The 17,452-nt window shown below is 47.4% G+C and overlaps 1 protein-coding gene across 4 annotated transcripts in view; it reads right to left on the bottom strand.

Moving 5' to 3' along the window:
- Window positions 1–17,452, bottom strand: part of TRIM33 (tripartite motif containing 33) — a 207,033-nt gene that overhangs the window by 117,199 nt on the left and 72,382 nt on the right. For all 4 annotated transcript variants that reach the window (XM_040337442.1, XM_040337444.1, XM_040337445.1 and 1 more), the window contains exon 4: window positions 14,271–14,403. In XM_040337442.1, the coding sequence (XP_040193376.1) occupies window positions 14,271–14,403 (133 nt within the window). The remainder of the gene's footprint in view (window positions 1–14,270; window positions 14,404–17,452) is intronic.

Genomic DNA, 17,452 nt, shown 5'->3' with positions numbered 1-17,452 from the left:
AAGGCTCTGGGTGCTGGACCGGTTGTCACCACTGGAATGTCTGGCTTTTGACGCCATGCTGACCCGCTCACCTAACAGTCCTCAGGGACTAAAGTCAAGGCACAAGTGCACAAAAAGAGACCCACCATCCTCACTGTATTGACCAAAAAAGGTATCCCAGGGGACTCGCCACCCTGACAAGAAGCTGCACCGCGGTCCGCTCTCCTGTACTACATATTTAGTCACCGAATGTCTGAGGTAAAAACTGCGCTGTTTGTGCCGTTCATAAAGCCCCCTCAGCACTAGAGGCCAAAACCTGTAAAATGTGTACATGTAAAAGGCGACTCAAAGATGGCTTCCTCTGGAAAAGGAGCGCTGAGCTACTAGAAAATGGCCGCCCACATTAGGTACCTGCGTCACAGCGTGGCTACAAGAAAATGCCCGCCAGCCGCATCTTAATAGCAGCGCATTGGCCAGAAGAAAATAGCACCAAATTAAAAAAAAAAAAATACAGCGCAGAGGACCGATGTGGATAAGAAGGCCAGAAAAATAGGATTTTTGTACTCACCGTAAAATCCATTTCTCTGAGTTCATAGACGGACACAGCCTTCATTGACCTTAGGGTTATGCTTCTTCCTACCAGGAGATTTAGGCAGAATTCTACAGCACTTAAGGTGTTAAAACCTTTCCTTCATGCCGCTCCTCCCAGGGGGCGTGGCTCCCCCAGGCATAACCCACACCCTGCTCTAGCAGCCTCAGTTCGTAACAAGCAGTACAAACAAAGGAGGGGTGGGTGCTGTGTCAGTCTATGAACTCAGAGAAATGGATTTTACGGTGGAGTACAAAAGTCCTATTTTCTCTTTCGTTCATAGACTGACACAGCCTTCATTGACCTTAGGGACGTCCCCAAGCAGTGTCAAAAAATTCGAGTGGTGGGAAAAACAGCAAAAAACAGGTTACACCCCAAACAAAACCGGAGTTACTTCAACCTTAAACTGCCGCCTGTAACACCCTGCGGCTGAAGGAGGCATCAGAAGATGCACTCACATCCACCTTATAAAACTTTGAAAAAGTGTGGACCGACGACCAGGTCACAGCCTTACACACCTGTAACACAGAGGCTTGGTGTCAGAAAGCCCAAGAGGCCCCGATCGCCCTGGTCGAATGCGCCGTGACCCAAAAAGGGGGCGCCCGCCCCTTCAGGGCATAGGCCTGAAGCACAACCTGTCGGATCCACCTGGAAATGCTGGCCGACGAGACTGCCAGGCCCTTACTGGGACCGGACACAGACACGAACAGCGAGTCTGACTTCCGGAACGGAGCTGTCACCGACCAGTAAACTCGAAGGGCCCGAACCACATCCAGAGAATGTAAAGTGGCCTCCTTCTGGTTTTTCGGCTGACATAAGGATGGAAGAACAATGGCCGAAACGACCTTCGGAAGGAAAAAAAAAAAAAAAAGAGGGCTGCGGGCGCAGCACCGCCTTATCCTGATGGATGACCAAGTAGGGGGCCTTGCAAGACAAGGCCGCCAGTTCAGACACTCGTCTGATAGAGGTAATGGCTACCAGAAAAACCACCTTCTGCGACAGAGTCAGCAAAGGGATCTCCCGAATGTTCTCAAAGGGGGCATGCTGAAGGGCCGAGAGGACCAAATTCAAGTCCCATAAAGGCAGTGGTGGGCGCACCGGAGGGGCCACATGGCGGACCCCCTGTACAAACGTGTGAATCAAGGAGTGTGCCGCCAAGGGCCGCTGAAAATAGACAGCCAGAGCAGAAATCTGACTCTTGATCGTGCTCAAGGCAAGAGCCTGGTCCACTCCCCGCTGCAGGAACAGCAGGATCCGGGACACCACGCAAGTACGGGGGTGCCACTTCATCTCCCCACACAGAGATGTATGCTTTCCATGTACGATGGTAAATTTCCGTGCAAGCAGCATGGTAGAGATTACCTGGCCTGACAGGCCCCGGTCCTTCAGCATCTGGCTCTCAACAGCCACGCCGTTAAAGCCAGTTACCATAAAGCAGGATGGAAGATCGGACCCCGAGACAGGAGATCTTCCCACAGGGGTAGATGCCAGGGGACGTCTGCCACCAGACGTACAAGGTCCGCGTACCAAGAGCGATGTGGCCAGTCTGGGGCGATCAGGATTGTTGGAATCCCTTCGGCATCCACCCTGCGCAGCAGGCGAGGGAGGAGCCTTAGGGGAGGGAAGGCGTAAATCAGGTGATGGTGACCCCAGGGAGCCACCAACGCGTCTGACGCGTCCGCCAACGGGTCTTTTGACCTGGCCATGAACCGTGGCACCTTCCGATTGAGACGGGATGCCAGAAGGTCCACGTCTGGAGTGCCCCATTTTAGGCACAGGTTCTGAAACACCTCCGGGTGGAGAGACCACTCCCCCGGATCCAGAGTCGTGCGACTTAGGAAGTCGGCTTGCCAATTCTGAACCCCCGGGATGTATACGGCCGACAGAGCCGGAACGGACCTTTCGGCCCACCGAAGTATGCGAGCGACCTCTGTTGCTGCAGCCAAGCTCCTTGTGCCGCCCTGATGATTGACGTACGCCACACGGCCGTGGCGTTGTCGGACTGGATCCTGACAGGACGGCCCTGCAGCTCCAGGGACCACCTGGCAAGGCACAGCTTGATTGCTCGGAGCTCCAGAATATTGATCAGCAGGCGGGACTCCTCCCGAGTCCAGCGCCCCTGGGCTGACTGGGTGCCCCAAACACCCCCCCAGCCGAAGAGGCTGGCATCCGTCGTGACCACTGTCCAGCGGCACGGAAGAAAGGACTTCCCAGACCGAAGCACCGGAGACGTCAGCCACCACGCCAGGGAAGACTTGGCCAGATGGCTCAACCGAATCTGGTGATCCAGAGAAGATGGGACCTTGTCCCAACGTGACAGAATCTCTGTAGTACCCTGGTGTGGAATTGGGCATACGGAACCGCCTCGAAGGAGGCTACCATCAGACCCAGAACCCTCATGCAGAAGCATAGTGATGACCACTTCTGGGACGACAACTGTCTCACTGCAGATTGCAGGGTCTTCAGTTTTTCTGATGGGAGGAACACTCTTGCCTCCCCCGAATCCAAAACCAGACCCAGGTGTTCTAGTCTCTGGGACGGAACCAACACTGACTTCTTGAGATTCAGAAGCCAGCCGAACTCGGAGAGTCCGACACGTGATAGACACATCCTCTAACTCTGAGCCTGAAGAAGCTCTCAGGAGGTCGTCCAGGTATCCCATGATAGCGATCCCTCGCTGCCTCAGCAAGGCCAGGATCGGGGCGAGCACCTTGGTGAAAACCCGTGGTGCCGAAGCCAGACCGAACGGGAGGGCCACAAATTGAAAGTGGTCCTCCCCGATCGCAATGCGCAGAAACCTTTGGGGTCTTGTGCAAATGGGAACATGCAGGTATGCGTCCATGATGTCCAAGGACGCCATGAAGTCCCCCTGGTGGAGGGCCGCTATGATCGATCGGACCGACTCCATCCTGAATCTTTGCACTTTGACAAAGGATTTGAGGGTCTTTAGGTCCAGGATAGGGCGAACCCCTCCCTTCTTGGGGACCACGAACAGATTGGAGTAGAACCGCTGAAAACGTTCCTGCGAGGGAACCGGCACAACCACCCCCGTCCAGGAGATCCCGGACAGCCCCGGACAGGGCTAGCCGACGATCCGGAGGAAGCTGGAGGTTGGAGGGAAAAAAAAAATCTGTTTGGGGGACAAGAGAGAAACTATCTTGTACCCCGAGGCAACCACCTCGCAAACCCAACGGTCGGACAGAAGAGACTGCCACCGATCCGCAAAGTCTTCCCCCCCACCCGAGAACCGGGCGGGGGCAGACCTTCATGCGGAAGCAGGCTTGTCCGCAGGCTTGTTGGGTTTGTTGAACCAGGTGCGCTTTCACCCTGCAGCAGGGGCTGTAGCACCTTGCGAACCTTTTCCCGCTGTGCTGGGCGCACAAAAAAAAACGCTTAGGGGTAGTGAAGGTAGGGCCTTGCTTGCGGCGAGGTTCCTTACCCTTCCCGGACTGCGGGAGCAACGTGCTCTTACCCCCGTGGCATCCTTTATGATGCCATCCAGGGACGCCCCAAAAAGCCATTCGCCCTTAAAGGGCAAATCCACCAAAGCCTTCTTAGAGGACTGGTCAGCCGACCAGCACTTCAGCCACACAAGGCGGCGCAGAACCACTGCGTAGACAGAAGCCCTGGAAAGCAAAGGTATCGTATCCATGGCCGCCTCGCAGAGAAATTTTTGACCCTGAACCAATTGTTCAGCCAGGTCCCTAGAGGACTCGGAAGCACCTTGGACCTCCAGTTCTTGCAGCAGGAGCTTCGCTCTTTCAGTCAGGGTCTGCGCCACCAGGGCTCCGGCCAGAGCCGGCCTCACCGCCGAACCCACTACCGTGAATAGGGAGCGGGCCACGACCTCCACTCTCCTATCAGCGGGGTCCTTGAATGCAGGAGCCCCTTCCACAGGCAACGTAGTAGCCTTGCTCAGTCTGGACACAGGAGGGTCCACTGACAGAGGAGAGACCCACTTTTTCAATAAGTCCTCCTCAAGGGGGTAACGGGTAGCAAAGCTTTTAGGAATAGTAAAAATTTTGCGGTGTATCCCATTCCTTATATAACATATTGTCCAAATAAGGAACACATGGGAATACTTTAGCGGTACGCGGTGGTTTGCGGAATCCAAAAGGGACTGACACCGCTGGTGTTTCCGCCACATCCTCCATTTTTAGAGTCTCACGCACCGCCGTAATAAGAGCTCCAACAAATTCCTTGTCAGCCGACTCCGCAGCAGAGTCATCCTCGCTGTCCATGTGGGTGAAGCCTGCATCCTCTGACATTACAGAACCAGAAGCAGCAACAGCATGATCTGATTCTGCGTCAGAGATATCCCCAGAAGCAGGTTCAGGGGGTGGGGGCGCTTTTTACCCCCTATCCGAGCACTGGCTGCTTCAAACCTGGTGAGAAAGGACTCCAGGACAGCCGACACTGCCTCAACAGATGTGGCAGGGGAAGGGGCGCTAAGGGTTAATTCCGGCATTGTTAGGAATGAGGGGCCCGATTCAGGCTCCATAGTGCAGCTGCCGTGTCACCCCCACTGCCAAAGCAGGGAAAAAAATCCCCCACGGGTCACCTCCTGGCCGCTACAACAGAATGGGGGCCCCTGGGACTCACCACCCTCCCGGTACAGCGCGGTCTGTGAAGGACAAGATGTGCTGATAGGAAGCTGCAGCGCTGAGTCTGTCTCCTCAGATGGATTTGCGGTCTTTTTCCACCGCCGAAACCATCACAAGAGGCCAATCGAAAGCTGAAAACAGCGCTGGCCACAAGAAAATGGCCGCCGAACAATACAAGCGCGGCTCCGGCAAAATGGCCGCCGTGGCGCAGATTTAAAAAGACAGTGTACCTCAAACTGTCAGCACAAAAAAATCACCATACAGCACACAGAAAAAGCCCAGAAGTGAACACCACAGTCCCCTGCAGTGACACACACAGCCCCCGCTATACCACGGGTCCAGTGACATGAGCCCCAGAAAAAAAAAACCCTGCACAGCCGTCACCCAAAAGGGGAAGGAGGGAGAGGAATAAGGGAGAGAGGAAAGCAGGGAAAACCCTCAGTCGCCCTCCCAAGGGAAAACATTCCAGCCAGACCACTTACCTGAGTAAGGGGCCACTACTTACCTGTCCTGCGACTACCCGGCTGGAGGTATCCCAGACAGAACCAATGTCCGCGAACGGCATGGCTGTCGGCCAGACACACTGACAAAGCCATAAAAGACCGGTCATATGTGTGCCCTAGAACCGAAGTTCCCCGGCCGCCCCTGGAGCAACGGGCCTGTCGTGGACGTCCCAAAGCGGAGCTGAGGGCCGGCACACGCTCGAAGGCCGAACATGGGGGGACTACAAGGGTCGAGGACCCAGCCTGTCACCCAGTCGGCTGTTGATAGAAGAATCGCAGGATTCAAAAATGCAGGAACAAAATAATAAAAAGCGAGAAAAATCGCAAGAAAAAAAACTCCAGAGTCCAGGACTCCAGAGAGAGCCTGACTCTCCTGTCGTTAGGCAGAAAACAAACTGAGGCTGCTAGAGCAGGGTGTGGGTTATGCCTGGGGGAGCCACGCCCCCTGGGAGGAGCAGCATGAAGGAAAGGTTTTAACACCTTAAGTGCTGTAGAATTCTGCCTAAATCTCCTGGTAGGAAGAAGCATAACCCTAAGGTCAATGAAGGCTGTGTCCGTCTATGAACGAAAGAGAAAACACAGTGGCCCTGGAGCGGAGGACCCCCCACAGCAAATCACCCATACAGAGAGCGGACCCCCGCAGCCCCCAGCAAGGATAGAGAAAACTACCCCACAGGCCCCCAGGTCAGTCACAGCAGGTGCAGGTATGGGAAGGAGGGGAGGAATGGGAGAAGATGGAGAACCTGAGACCCCCAAATCGACCCCCCCCTAGGAAGCCCAGCTGTTCCATCCTGCCGAGACAGGGGGAAAGTACTTACCCGTCCTTGCGAGGACCGCTGGTGCGTTCCTGACAGACCGACTTCAGAGTGGTACCGAGTAGCTGTCAGTCACAGCCCAATGTGACACAGACAGCAAGCAGCCTGGTCATATGTGAGCCCCGGAGAAAAAAGCTCAACGGCCACCCCTGGATCAATGGGATACGTCGTTGCCAACCCAGCGCATAGCTAAGGCCTGCTCACGCTCGATGGCCAGACTGGGAAGACCATTATCCAGCCCATCACCCAGCCGGCAGTTGATAAAAGATCTCAGGATCAAAAAATAAAACAAATTGAAATCTTTAAAAATAAAAGTTCCTCAGGACCATGGGCCCAAAAGGGAGCAAGGTCCTTCTCTACAAGGCAGAATAAAAACTGAGCTGCTCAGAGCAGTGTGAGGGGTTATGACGCCCCGTGGGTGGGGCGGTTTCAGCTTTGCTAAAGTTTACATGTTTTAACCATCAACATGTCTGCCTAGTCCTCTCCTAATAGAAGGAACGTAACCCTACAGTCAAGAGTATAAAGGAAGCTGTGTCCGTCCATGGACAAAAGAGAAATGTGTTTTTCTGCATTTTTTTTGATAGGATGAATGTTTGGAATTATAGGAGGGTATAAAGGGTGAGAATGTAAAACTTTTGAAATCGACTAGAGGAATATAGGATGGGAATAAGAAAGGCGATAGATAACAACCAAGATCCTTTATAGATATACAGGAGAATAAACGAATAAGCATATTTCAATACATTTTGTATAAATGTAAACATTTTTGTATAAATCAATAAAAAGAAAATTAAAAACAAAACAAGATTACAGGCCATTCGATTGAAAAACAGAACGGTAATTTAAAAATAAAATAGCTTAGAGTGGCAAAGCACTCTTCTCAAAAGCCTCATCTCGAAAAAAAAAAAAAAAAAAAACCCTCTCTCCTAGTTATTTACAAAAAACTTGCTGTAGATGCACAGTGAAGTGAACACCCTGACTTAACCATGGTATTTGCAAGTTGCCAGGAAGGCAGCAAAATGTCAGACAAAGCAACTGCCATGCATATGCACTAGGGATGTCTCGATACTGATACTAGTATCGGGACCAATACCGAGCATTTCCCCGAGTACTTGTACTCGGGGAAATGCTCCCGATGCTTCACCCGATACTTGGGCGGGCAGGCAGGGGAGTTGCAAATCTTCTCTCCCCCATGGTCAGTGTTGTCTTTCCCTGTCCGTGCCGTTCTCTCTCCTCCCCTTCCCCCGTCCATCCGTGAAGTTCTTTCCTCCCCCCCCCCCGTCCAGATCTCTCTCCGTGCAGTTCTTTCCTCCCCCCCCCCCCCCCCGTCCAGATCTCTCTCCGTGCAGTTCTTTACTCCCCCCCCCCCCCCCCCGTCCAGATCTCTCTCCGTGCAGTTCTTTCCTCCCCCCCCCCCCATCCAGATCTCTCTCCGTGCAGTTCTTTCCCCCCCCCCCCCGTCCAGATCTCTCTCCGTGCAGTTCTTTCCTCCCCCCCCCGTCCAGATCTCTCTCCGTGCAGTTCTTTCCTCCCCCCCCCATCCAGATCTCTCTCCGTGCAGTTCTTTCCCCCCGTCCAGATCTCTCTCCGTGCAGTTCTTTCCCCCCGTCCAGATCTCTCTCCGTGCAGTTCTTTCCCCCCCCCCCCCCCCGTCCAGATCTTTCCTCCTCCCCCCCCCCCCCCCGTCCAGATCTCTCTCCGTCCATCCGTGCAGTTCTCTCTGCATTCCCCCCCCCCCCTCAATCCGTCAGGGGGAGGGCGGAGGTAGGAGCCGCTAAGCCCGGCTCCTACCTTTTCCGAATGAACAGAGTCAGTGGTCACCGACTCTGTTCATTCATATAACTGAGCATCGTAACCTCCTGTGTTTACGATGCTCCAGTTGATGAATGGAGAGGAGCTTCCCTCCATTCATTTCAGCTGAGGCTGCTGAGAAAGGGACTGGGGAATCTGTTTCCCTAGTCCTTTTCTCTGTCTTAAAGGGGAGATGCCAGAGGTCTGTTAAGACCCCTGAAATCTCACCAAAGACCACCTACAGGGCTGATTAAAATAAAAAATTGCAATAAATATTAAAAAATAAATAAAAATAAAATGGAAAAAAATAAACTTAAAAAAAACACACTGACAAAGACCATCCTCCCCCGTCCAGGAACACAATAACAAACACTCGGCCTCCGCAGCACGTCTCCTTCTCCCTTCACACACGGATCCAGGCAAAACACTGACACACGCCACCTGCTTGTAACGCGCCCGCTGATTGGTTTGGAGGCAGGGCAGCTCTGGGTCGTCGCTTCTGTTCTGCATCCTGATTGGCCGAGTGCTAGTGTTTCGTTTCCCGCCTCCGCCTTTCCTGTCAGTCAGTGTACTGCAGTGAGAGGAGGCGGAGGGAGCTCACAATCTACGAATCATACGGATCACATGTGTGCTGATCCGAATAGGTTGATCCGTGCGGATCACGGATCAGTGACGATCCGTTGCACCCCTAGTCACGGATAAGACAGCTCAGTTCACATTATATTTGACTTGTTCATTTAAAGAAAAAAAATGTAATACTCAAACTTCATCTTTATTAACTTGATTGGATAGTTATGAAAAAGAACCAGTGGAATCTCAATAGAGGAGATACCCAAAGGTGAAACGAGCGTCATCGCCTCTATTGAGATTCCACTGGCTGCTGGTCTGCTGAGGTTCTTTTGATCCAGGCTGATATACCTGGATGTGGCATATTGGACATACATTTGTCCTGACTACACCTCCTCCTTCCTGCCCCGGTATCCATGTTCACTGGCTCAATACTAGTGTCTCTTGGATACGTTTCCCACTTGTTTTGGAACCTCTCAAGAGCTGTCCTAAAAGACTAGGAAAAAATTTCGGCACATGCTGTAAACCAGGCCTCAATGCGCAAATAGAGCATACAAAAAGAAGTCACACAGGCAAGTAGCAGACATACAATGTGCTAAAAATGCACTTCATTAAACCCCAAGGAGGCACTCAAGACTAATGAGCTTGTTGCAAAAGACAAGGAGCCAAGAAAAGTCAAGCTGAATGGCCAATAGTCACTGCAGGTTACACAGCAGCAATGTTCCAAGCATGAAACTGGGAGAAAATGGAGCATGCAAGTAGGTGTGTCACTGCAGAATGAAGACTCTACAGGACTGATTTTCATTGTGTTTAAAGCAGGCCATAGCTGGATCACTATATTCACTTGGTTCAACAGGAACAGGATGAATTTTGATCCATCTAAGGGCAGGCTACTTGTACAGAAGTCCATCTTTCAATCGACTTCCGTACAACCAGCCTGTTGGTAACTCTTTGCGTGAATAGTGCAGACACAGTGTAAAAATACAATACCTCGGGAGGGATTCTCCAGCTCAAATATGTGCATGGGGATTCAATTGATTTTCTTTTGTTCCACCCACTGCTTGAACACAAGAACATTAATCAGGTATGGCCTCCCTAAGCCTGGGAAAATCTGCACTCAATGGCTGACTGAATAGACTTTCAGGATTTCAAGGTATACTCCAGATTTTGGACCAGGTTTCCGATTACAGCCATATTGGGGGGGTCCAACATGACACATTGTCATTCTGCAACGCCCACCTCAAATAGATCCCACTTTCCCGGATCATGGGGTGCTTCTACCTGTAGAATCCTTTATTTTAAATTGACCACAGGTGTGTGTGGTTCTACCCACATCATCAATTTACAGGTGTGACAGACCACCTGGGCCCCTGCCTAGGTGCCTCAGCCAAACAGTGCCGCTTGCCCTCCAAACCCTTCCAGCAGACCAATAGCCAATACCAGCCCTTTACCTCAAGCATCACACAGACAAGATGTTAGAGGAAAAACCAAAAGGCATGGTTCTTAAAACCCAGCCTATGGCTCCAGATATAGAAGCCTGGGCATCAATGAACTATGAAAAAAAATCCAGTTTGCTCTCAACTTCCTTTTGAGGGCTGAAAACACTGTGCCTCTGGTATTTTGAAATCCTAAATCATGTCAGCTCTGCCTGATTCTCATCTGTCTGACCACAGAACACATTCTTAAAGGAGAGGACAACAGGAGATGGCATGCTGTAGTCCAGTAGGGTCAGTAGTGAGTGACACCAATGCTTCGAAATTCAAAGCAGCAGTCTGTCTCTGTGCATTTGTAACTAGCGAGTACGAGATAGTAGGTTTGTTGGTAAACAAACCAAGGTGATTATGTCCCAGCTGTCCTGTTGAGTAGCCACACTGGATTGATTGACAACTGTTCAGAGTTTGGAAGTGGTTACTTGCCGGCTGGGTTTAAAAATCTGGAACAAGTACACATCAATTACTGTCCAATTAAGGTTAACATTTCACATGGAACAGGAAATTGTGCTTTAAAATGTTAAGGTAGACAGCAGACACCATCTGGTTAAAAGTCAGACTGCAAAATTAATTTTTTCAATATATTTTCGATTTGCTCTTGGATAACATTCCAATATTGAAGAGTCATTAAACAATCTGATGTCTTTCCTATGAAAATTGACATTCTGCGAAGAAAGTCGGGTTAGACCAGTCATCCAACTACTATGACTGTGTCAAACATGTACGAGTCACAGGTATTAAAATGTCACAAATGAGCTCCAAAAAGCAAGGTTTGTTATGGATACCATGAGTTAGATACAGTAAAGCCTTGGATTGCAAACAGAATTCGTTCCAGAAATGTGGTTGTAATCCAAAGCACTTGTAAAGCAAAGCAAATTTCAAACTCAAATGATTCGTGCCACAATTTATTCATAGGTCCTTCCGTTTATAGTCCATATAAAAATAAAAAAAAATAAAGGATTATAGCAATTTGATGGTTATGTAACCATAAAACGTCCATCCACAAATGGCAGCCTCTACAAGGGGATTAGAAGCAAAATCCAGCAGGAGCTTCAGAGTATAAGAGAGAAGAGAGGCACCTCTAAGTGTAGCAATATGTTGCTAAATGTTATACCTTCATTAAATGTAATCATATTGCTACACTTAGAGGTGCTTCTCTTGTCTTTTATACTCAGTTGAAACTTTACGCTACTTGTATATCAAGTCAAAATGTATTAAAAAAATTGCTCGTCTTTCAAAACGCTCTCAAACCAAGGTTTTAGTGTACTTTAAAGGCAACGTAAGGGTTCACTTGTGTGTTAAATGCAAGGTCTACTTATTACATGAGACCGCAGATTTAGGAACAAAAGTTATATTTATTCATTCACATCTCTCCCCGAAAGTAACAAGAAGCAAGAGAATTTCCCATCCTTGCTAGGACTCAGACCAGTACCCATTGCCATTTTATTCTTTGACTTGGATGCATTTCTTATTTAGAGTAAGCAAACTAAACCAAAACCATTAAACTGTAAGTAAACCAAAAAATGTCCCCTTGCAAGTTAAAGCGGTCCTCCACCCTAAAGTGGAGTCCCGCTGATCGGAACCCTCCCCCCCTCCGGTGTCACATTTGACACCTTTCAGGGGGGGAGGGGGGTGCAGACACCTGTCTAAAGACAGGTATTTGCACCCACTTCCGGCCACACGCTACGGGCGAAAGACGGGCATTCCGTCACATCCCGTCTGTCGCCCGTTGTGTGCTGGGAACACTCGGCTCCCAACACACAGCGTGTGAGCCAATCGGCGGGCGCAGCGCGACTCGCGCATGCGCCGTAGGGAACCGGGCAGTGAAGCCGCAGCGCTTCACTTCCTGGTTCCCTGAGCGTGGATGGAGGGGGGAGCAGCAGAGAGACGAGCGATCGCTCGTGCTCTGCTGCGATCAGCGCTGGACTCCAGGACAGGTAAGTGTCCTAATATTAAAAGTCAGCAGCTGCAGTATTTGTAGCTGCTGGCTTTTAATATTTTTTCCCCGTGACACATCCGCTTTAATGCCATGTGCTGCATACTAGCACATTATGACAGATTTATCTTACAAATTGAACCCTCAAGCAGAGAGCCGTCACTGCTGCAGGAGCATCCATCTTTGTCCATTCTTTTGGCTCTGGCTATGTGAATGGTGTGGTCACAAAGATGTGGTTTGGAGTCACCATAACAGCATGGGATGCTTGCTTACAAGGCACTCATTGTTCCAAGCATGTAAGGAGTACTGGTGCATGCACCAATTACGTCATCAGCAGAAGCAAATGCCAATATTTACTAAAACAGCACAACTACGAGCGGTTTCAAATGCACCTAAAAAAGGTAAGACTATATTCTAACCTGTAGCGCAAAAACAAATAAATCAACTTTTACACTTTAACCACTTGCCACGCATATAAAACGTTGCTTATGGCACCGCTGCGTCGGGTCTGCGACAAGCATAAAAAACAAAAAATTCCACAACTATATCCCTTAGTTTGTAGATGCTATAACTTTTGCGCAAACCAAACATACGCTTACTTGGAATTTTTACCAAAAATATGTAGCAGAATACATATTGGCCTAAATTGATATAGAAAAATCGATTTTTTTTTATTGGATATATTTTAGAGCAGAAAATAAAACGTATTTTTTTCCAATAATTGTCAGTTCAGTTTATAGCGCAAAAAATAAAAACCGCACAGGTGATCAAATTCCACCAAAATAAATCTCTATTGGTGGGTGGGGGGCATACATTAACCACTTTAAGACCAGGCCGTTTTCTGACATTTGAGGTTTAGCAAACAATACTGATTTTTACTTCTAAACAATTACTTAACCCCCCAAACATATACATTTTTTAGCAGAGACCCTAGAGCACAAAATGGCGGTCATTGCAATATTTTATGTCACACTATTTACAAAGTGGTCGTTAAAACAAAAAACCTGTAAAGTTTGCGAAATTTTTTGTATAATGTGAAAGATGTTACAAAGACTGTCTAGCGCTAGAATTATTGCTCTCGCAATTGTGGCGATACCTCCCATGTGGTACGAACACCACTTACATATGCAGGCACGACTTGCGTATGCCTTAGCTTCTATACATGAGCGCAGAGGGATGGGGTGCTTCTCCCCCCACCTATAAAAGTGATCCCGCGGTGTTTCTGTCGCCGGGATCACTTTTATCTGAAAGCTGGCCGTAAAACAAAACAAATTATACTGGGGTTATGCTCACATAACCCCAGTATTTAACATCAAAAACACGCACATTTACAGTTAGGCGGTCGGCAGGTGGTTAAAGTAACGCAGTGCTGTAACGCAAAAAAAAAAAAATGGCCTGGTCATGAAAGGGGGGGTAAATCTTCAGGAGGTCAAGCGGCCAACGAGAAAGGAGTCGTCACTGGTAACATTTTTCCACCAAGCATTCATTGAGTTCAAAAATGTATGGCTGAATTCGATGAATTGCTTGCAAACGTAATGTGGTCAATGGATGAATACTAGAAAAGTCTAATTTCTGAATACATGATTATCTTGATTTCTCCAATGTTAAGCATTGACTTTACACGGATTCAGCAAAGACTACAGACTATGAGTGTGGCACTAGCTATGACATTAATGTTATCTAATCCAGAGTTCAAGTTTAGTCATACATTATGCAATTTTCTTTACGTCAACCACACAGGAGGGGGGATGCCTTCCGCTGCGCTATTGTATTCTGACGGTGGAGGGTTTCCCGCTCTCACTTTTATGAGAAGAGCCAAAAAAGACCATACAACAATGAAGAGATGTAAAAAAAAAAAGTCTACACTTTCCTAGTACGAGATGGGTCTAAAACAGCAAAAATTACATGCTGCACAACAAAGTATTGTCCCCCAACTCTCCCACTTTCAAATAATTTAGGAATGATGAAAGAAACGCTTTAATGTAATTCACTTTACCTGTGCTCTTTATGCTCCTGCAGCTGGCAGTCTCGACATGTCAATCTATCACACGTTTCGCAAAACAGTTTGAGTTGTTCTTGTTTATGGACAGGACAGAAAACTGGACGCTGGCCTGACGCCCCAACAGATTCTGTAAAAAATAAAAATAAACTGAAAAGATGCACTTTTATGGGTGTCTGCACATAAATAAACTCCATCACAAGCAGCATACATAAATCCACCCAAGTCATGGCCATTATTAATCCATGACAATCTCTGATCTCACATAAATGCCCATGTATCTATATGCATATTACTTCTAAACCGCAATGTGGAGTAAATGTGACTAGTCACAGCCATGGAAAGTCAGAAAGAATTCATCATAGTAAAGCAGTCATGACCCTGTTACTGAACAGGCTCCAGACCAGCGACCGAGTAATGATTGCACTTCTGCTCCCCAGGTGTATTGTAAAGAAGCTAACACTTACTGATCAGTAGTCATATGACGCCCTGCCTGCTTCATATTGGCACACTATAATGAACTTACTGTCCCTCATGAATGTGTGCGAAGGACAAGACAATGCTTAACAAAAGGTGTCAGATTATGTTCCTTAAAAGACTGAGCATCGAAGTAGTCATTCAAAAAGGTACTTGCAGGCAAGTTTGGTGAGCTCCTTTCCTCCAGGTGGGGCTCAAAGAAAAAGGAATATGGCGATATGTATGGCATGGAGGAAATACGGGCTACAGCTTTCAAAAGATATAGAAAAATGTAACACTATGGAGAGTATGGGTGGTTTGCAAATACTCTGACGAATTTAAGTTGCTCACAGATACCTGAACTACAGGTGTGGTCCCAGCAATCGCAAGATTTTCTATCCTATTTGGACCATCTTTTCTCCCACATTCATTTTGGTATGCATGTGAAGTTAACCTGATCAAAAACCACAAGTTAGTCATATCTGAGTTTTATGCATTTTTTGCAGACAAGTCTGCCTGTGCGGGGTTCCCGGTGACGACCGGGAAAACCAATAGGGTAACGATCTTTAAAGAAGAAGTGTAAATGCATACATTTTTTCCATTGATAGTAGAGCAATACATATTAAGTTCACACGAATGGTTATATTTCACCACGCAATGTATCAAGACTTTGTGTAATGCTTCATTGTATTTCAATAAATAAAAAGTTGGAGAGAAAAAAAAAAATTTAATATATTATATATATATATATATATATATATATATATATATATATATATATATATATATATATATATATATATATATATATATATTATATATATATATATATATATATATATATATATATATATATATATATATATATATATATACACATATACACACTGATCTTGGATAACCCAGGAGGGCACCTCAGCCAGATCTGTGTCTCCTGTCCTCCCAACACACCCCCTCAATCACGAGACAAGCCACAGTGAGGGTTAAACATGCAGAGCATCAACACTTTATTAAAAGTACCAAACATACACTTTTAAATACAGTTAGGGACACTCCTCTTAGCCTGGTCATAGAGGGGGTAGGGGACAAGGAAGAACTAAATGGGAACTCAACACTTGTACATGGAAACAAACTACAGTTGAAACAAAGGCATTATGATAAGCAGGCAGCCCCTCCTTGCACATCTCCTGCTGAGAGACGTCCCCAGTCCAGACCTTTTGTATACATGCCAATACCCAACACAATTAAACACAGCAACAAGAGGGGGGAAAAGGGATGTAGAATTACATTAGCTCAATGCCATTTAGTCTTAAGCCCCATACACACCATCAGATTATCTGCAGATTTTTGTCTTCAGATTTACCAAAACCATATAATATGAGGTCAAACCTTAGGAGTTTCAATTTGTATGCAATCAGGCAGGCCCTTGTACTACATGGTTTTGGTAAATCTAAAGACAAAAATCTGCAGATAATCTGATGGTGTGTATGGGGCTTAAGTCTCTTCTGGGCCATAGTCTTTGGGTAAGAGCCGGTTCACACTGGGGTAAATCGTCAGGCAAATCAGCCGCCTGCCAAGTCGCGTCCCATTCTAGTCAATAGAACCGTTCTAATAGGAGCGACGCAAGTCGCTCCGACTTAGAAAAAGGTTCTTGTACGACTTCGGGGGCGACTTGCATACAGAAGTCATTTTGCAAGTCACCTCTGAAGTCGTCTTCAGGATGCCTTGCCGAGTCGCCCCCGAAGTCGTGCCGCCTCAGTGTGAACCGGCTCTAAGAGGCCAGCCCACAGTCCCTTCCAAAACACAGTGACAGTGGGTTCTGTCACATATACTAATAAGTGCAAAACAATTCAGCAGAAGAAAATAAAATAATTTCATGTCCATGATTTAAATCAAACTGCCAAAATAGTGACTGGTGCAAAATAGTTATATAACCGGATATCTACACTTTTCAGTTAAAGCAGCGCTCCACCCAAAAAAGAGAAGCTCCACTTCACTTCCACCAAAAAAAAAAAAAAAAACGCTGTTCCAGATGGGCGGCGATCTACAAAAAAATTTCGCTGCCTTCTGGGAGATACAAAGGTTATAAAATGCAGAGGGACCATTTAGAAAGCGCAGCTTGCGCATTAGGTTGACAGGCTGTGCTTCCCGTTGCCCTTAGTGGAGATGTCAGCACCTGCACCCGGAGCCAATGGATGCATCCGCTTGGTATCCCTGGACAGGGAAGTGTACTTATATTAAAAGTCAACAGCTACAGTATTTGAAGCTGCTAACCTAATTTTTTTTTTTTTTGTACAGGCTGAACTCGCTCTCTTCAATGAGTATTTATTGAGAATTTGTCATATACAGAGAATAGAACAGGTACGATATGGAAGCATTGGTTGCCACTTAAGATTAATACAAAAGAAAACATGGGTTAGATTATATACGCTTGTCATAAGTGTAATAAGATATGTTATAACTGACCCAAACAGTAATGAGACGAGTAAAATGCAATAATTCTGGCACTAGACCTCTGTAAATCTAAACTGGTAACCTGTAGACATTTTTAAACATCACCAATGGAGATTTTTAAGTGCCAAAGTTTGTCACCATTCGACGATCGGGCGCAATCGACATGACATGTTGGGTATCAATTTACTCGGCATAACATTATCTTTCACAATACAGAAAAAAATTGGGATAACTTTACTGTTATTTTTTTGTTATCTCAAAGAGGCTCA

The sequence above is a fragment of the Rana temporaria genome, chromosome 2, assembly GCF_905171775.1.
Source record: "Rana temporaria chromosome 2, aRanTem1.1, whole genome shotgun sequence".
In the NCBI taxonomy this organism is placed as follows: Eukaryota; Metazoa; Chordata; class Amphibia; order Anura; family Ranidae; genus Rana; species Rana temporaria.
This window is presented reverse-complemented; position numbering and strand designations above follow the sequence as displayed.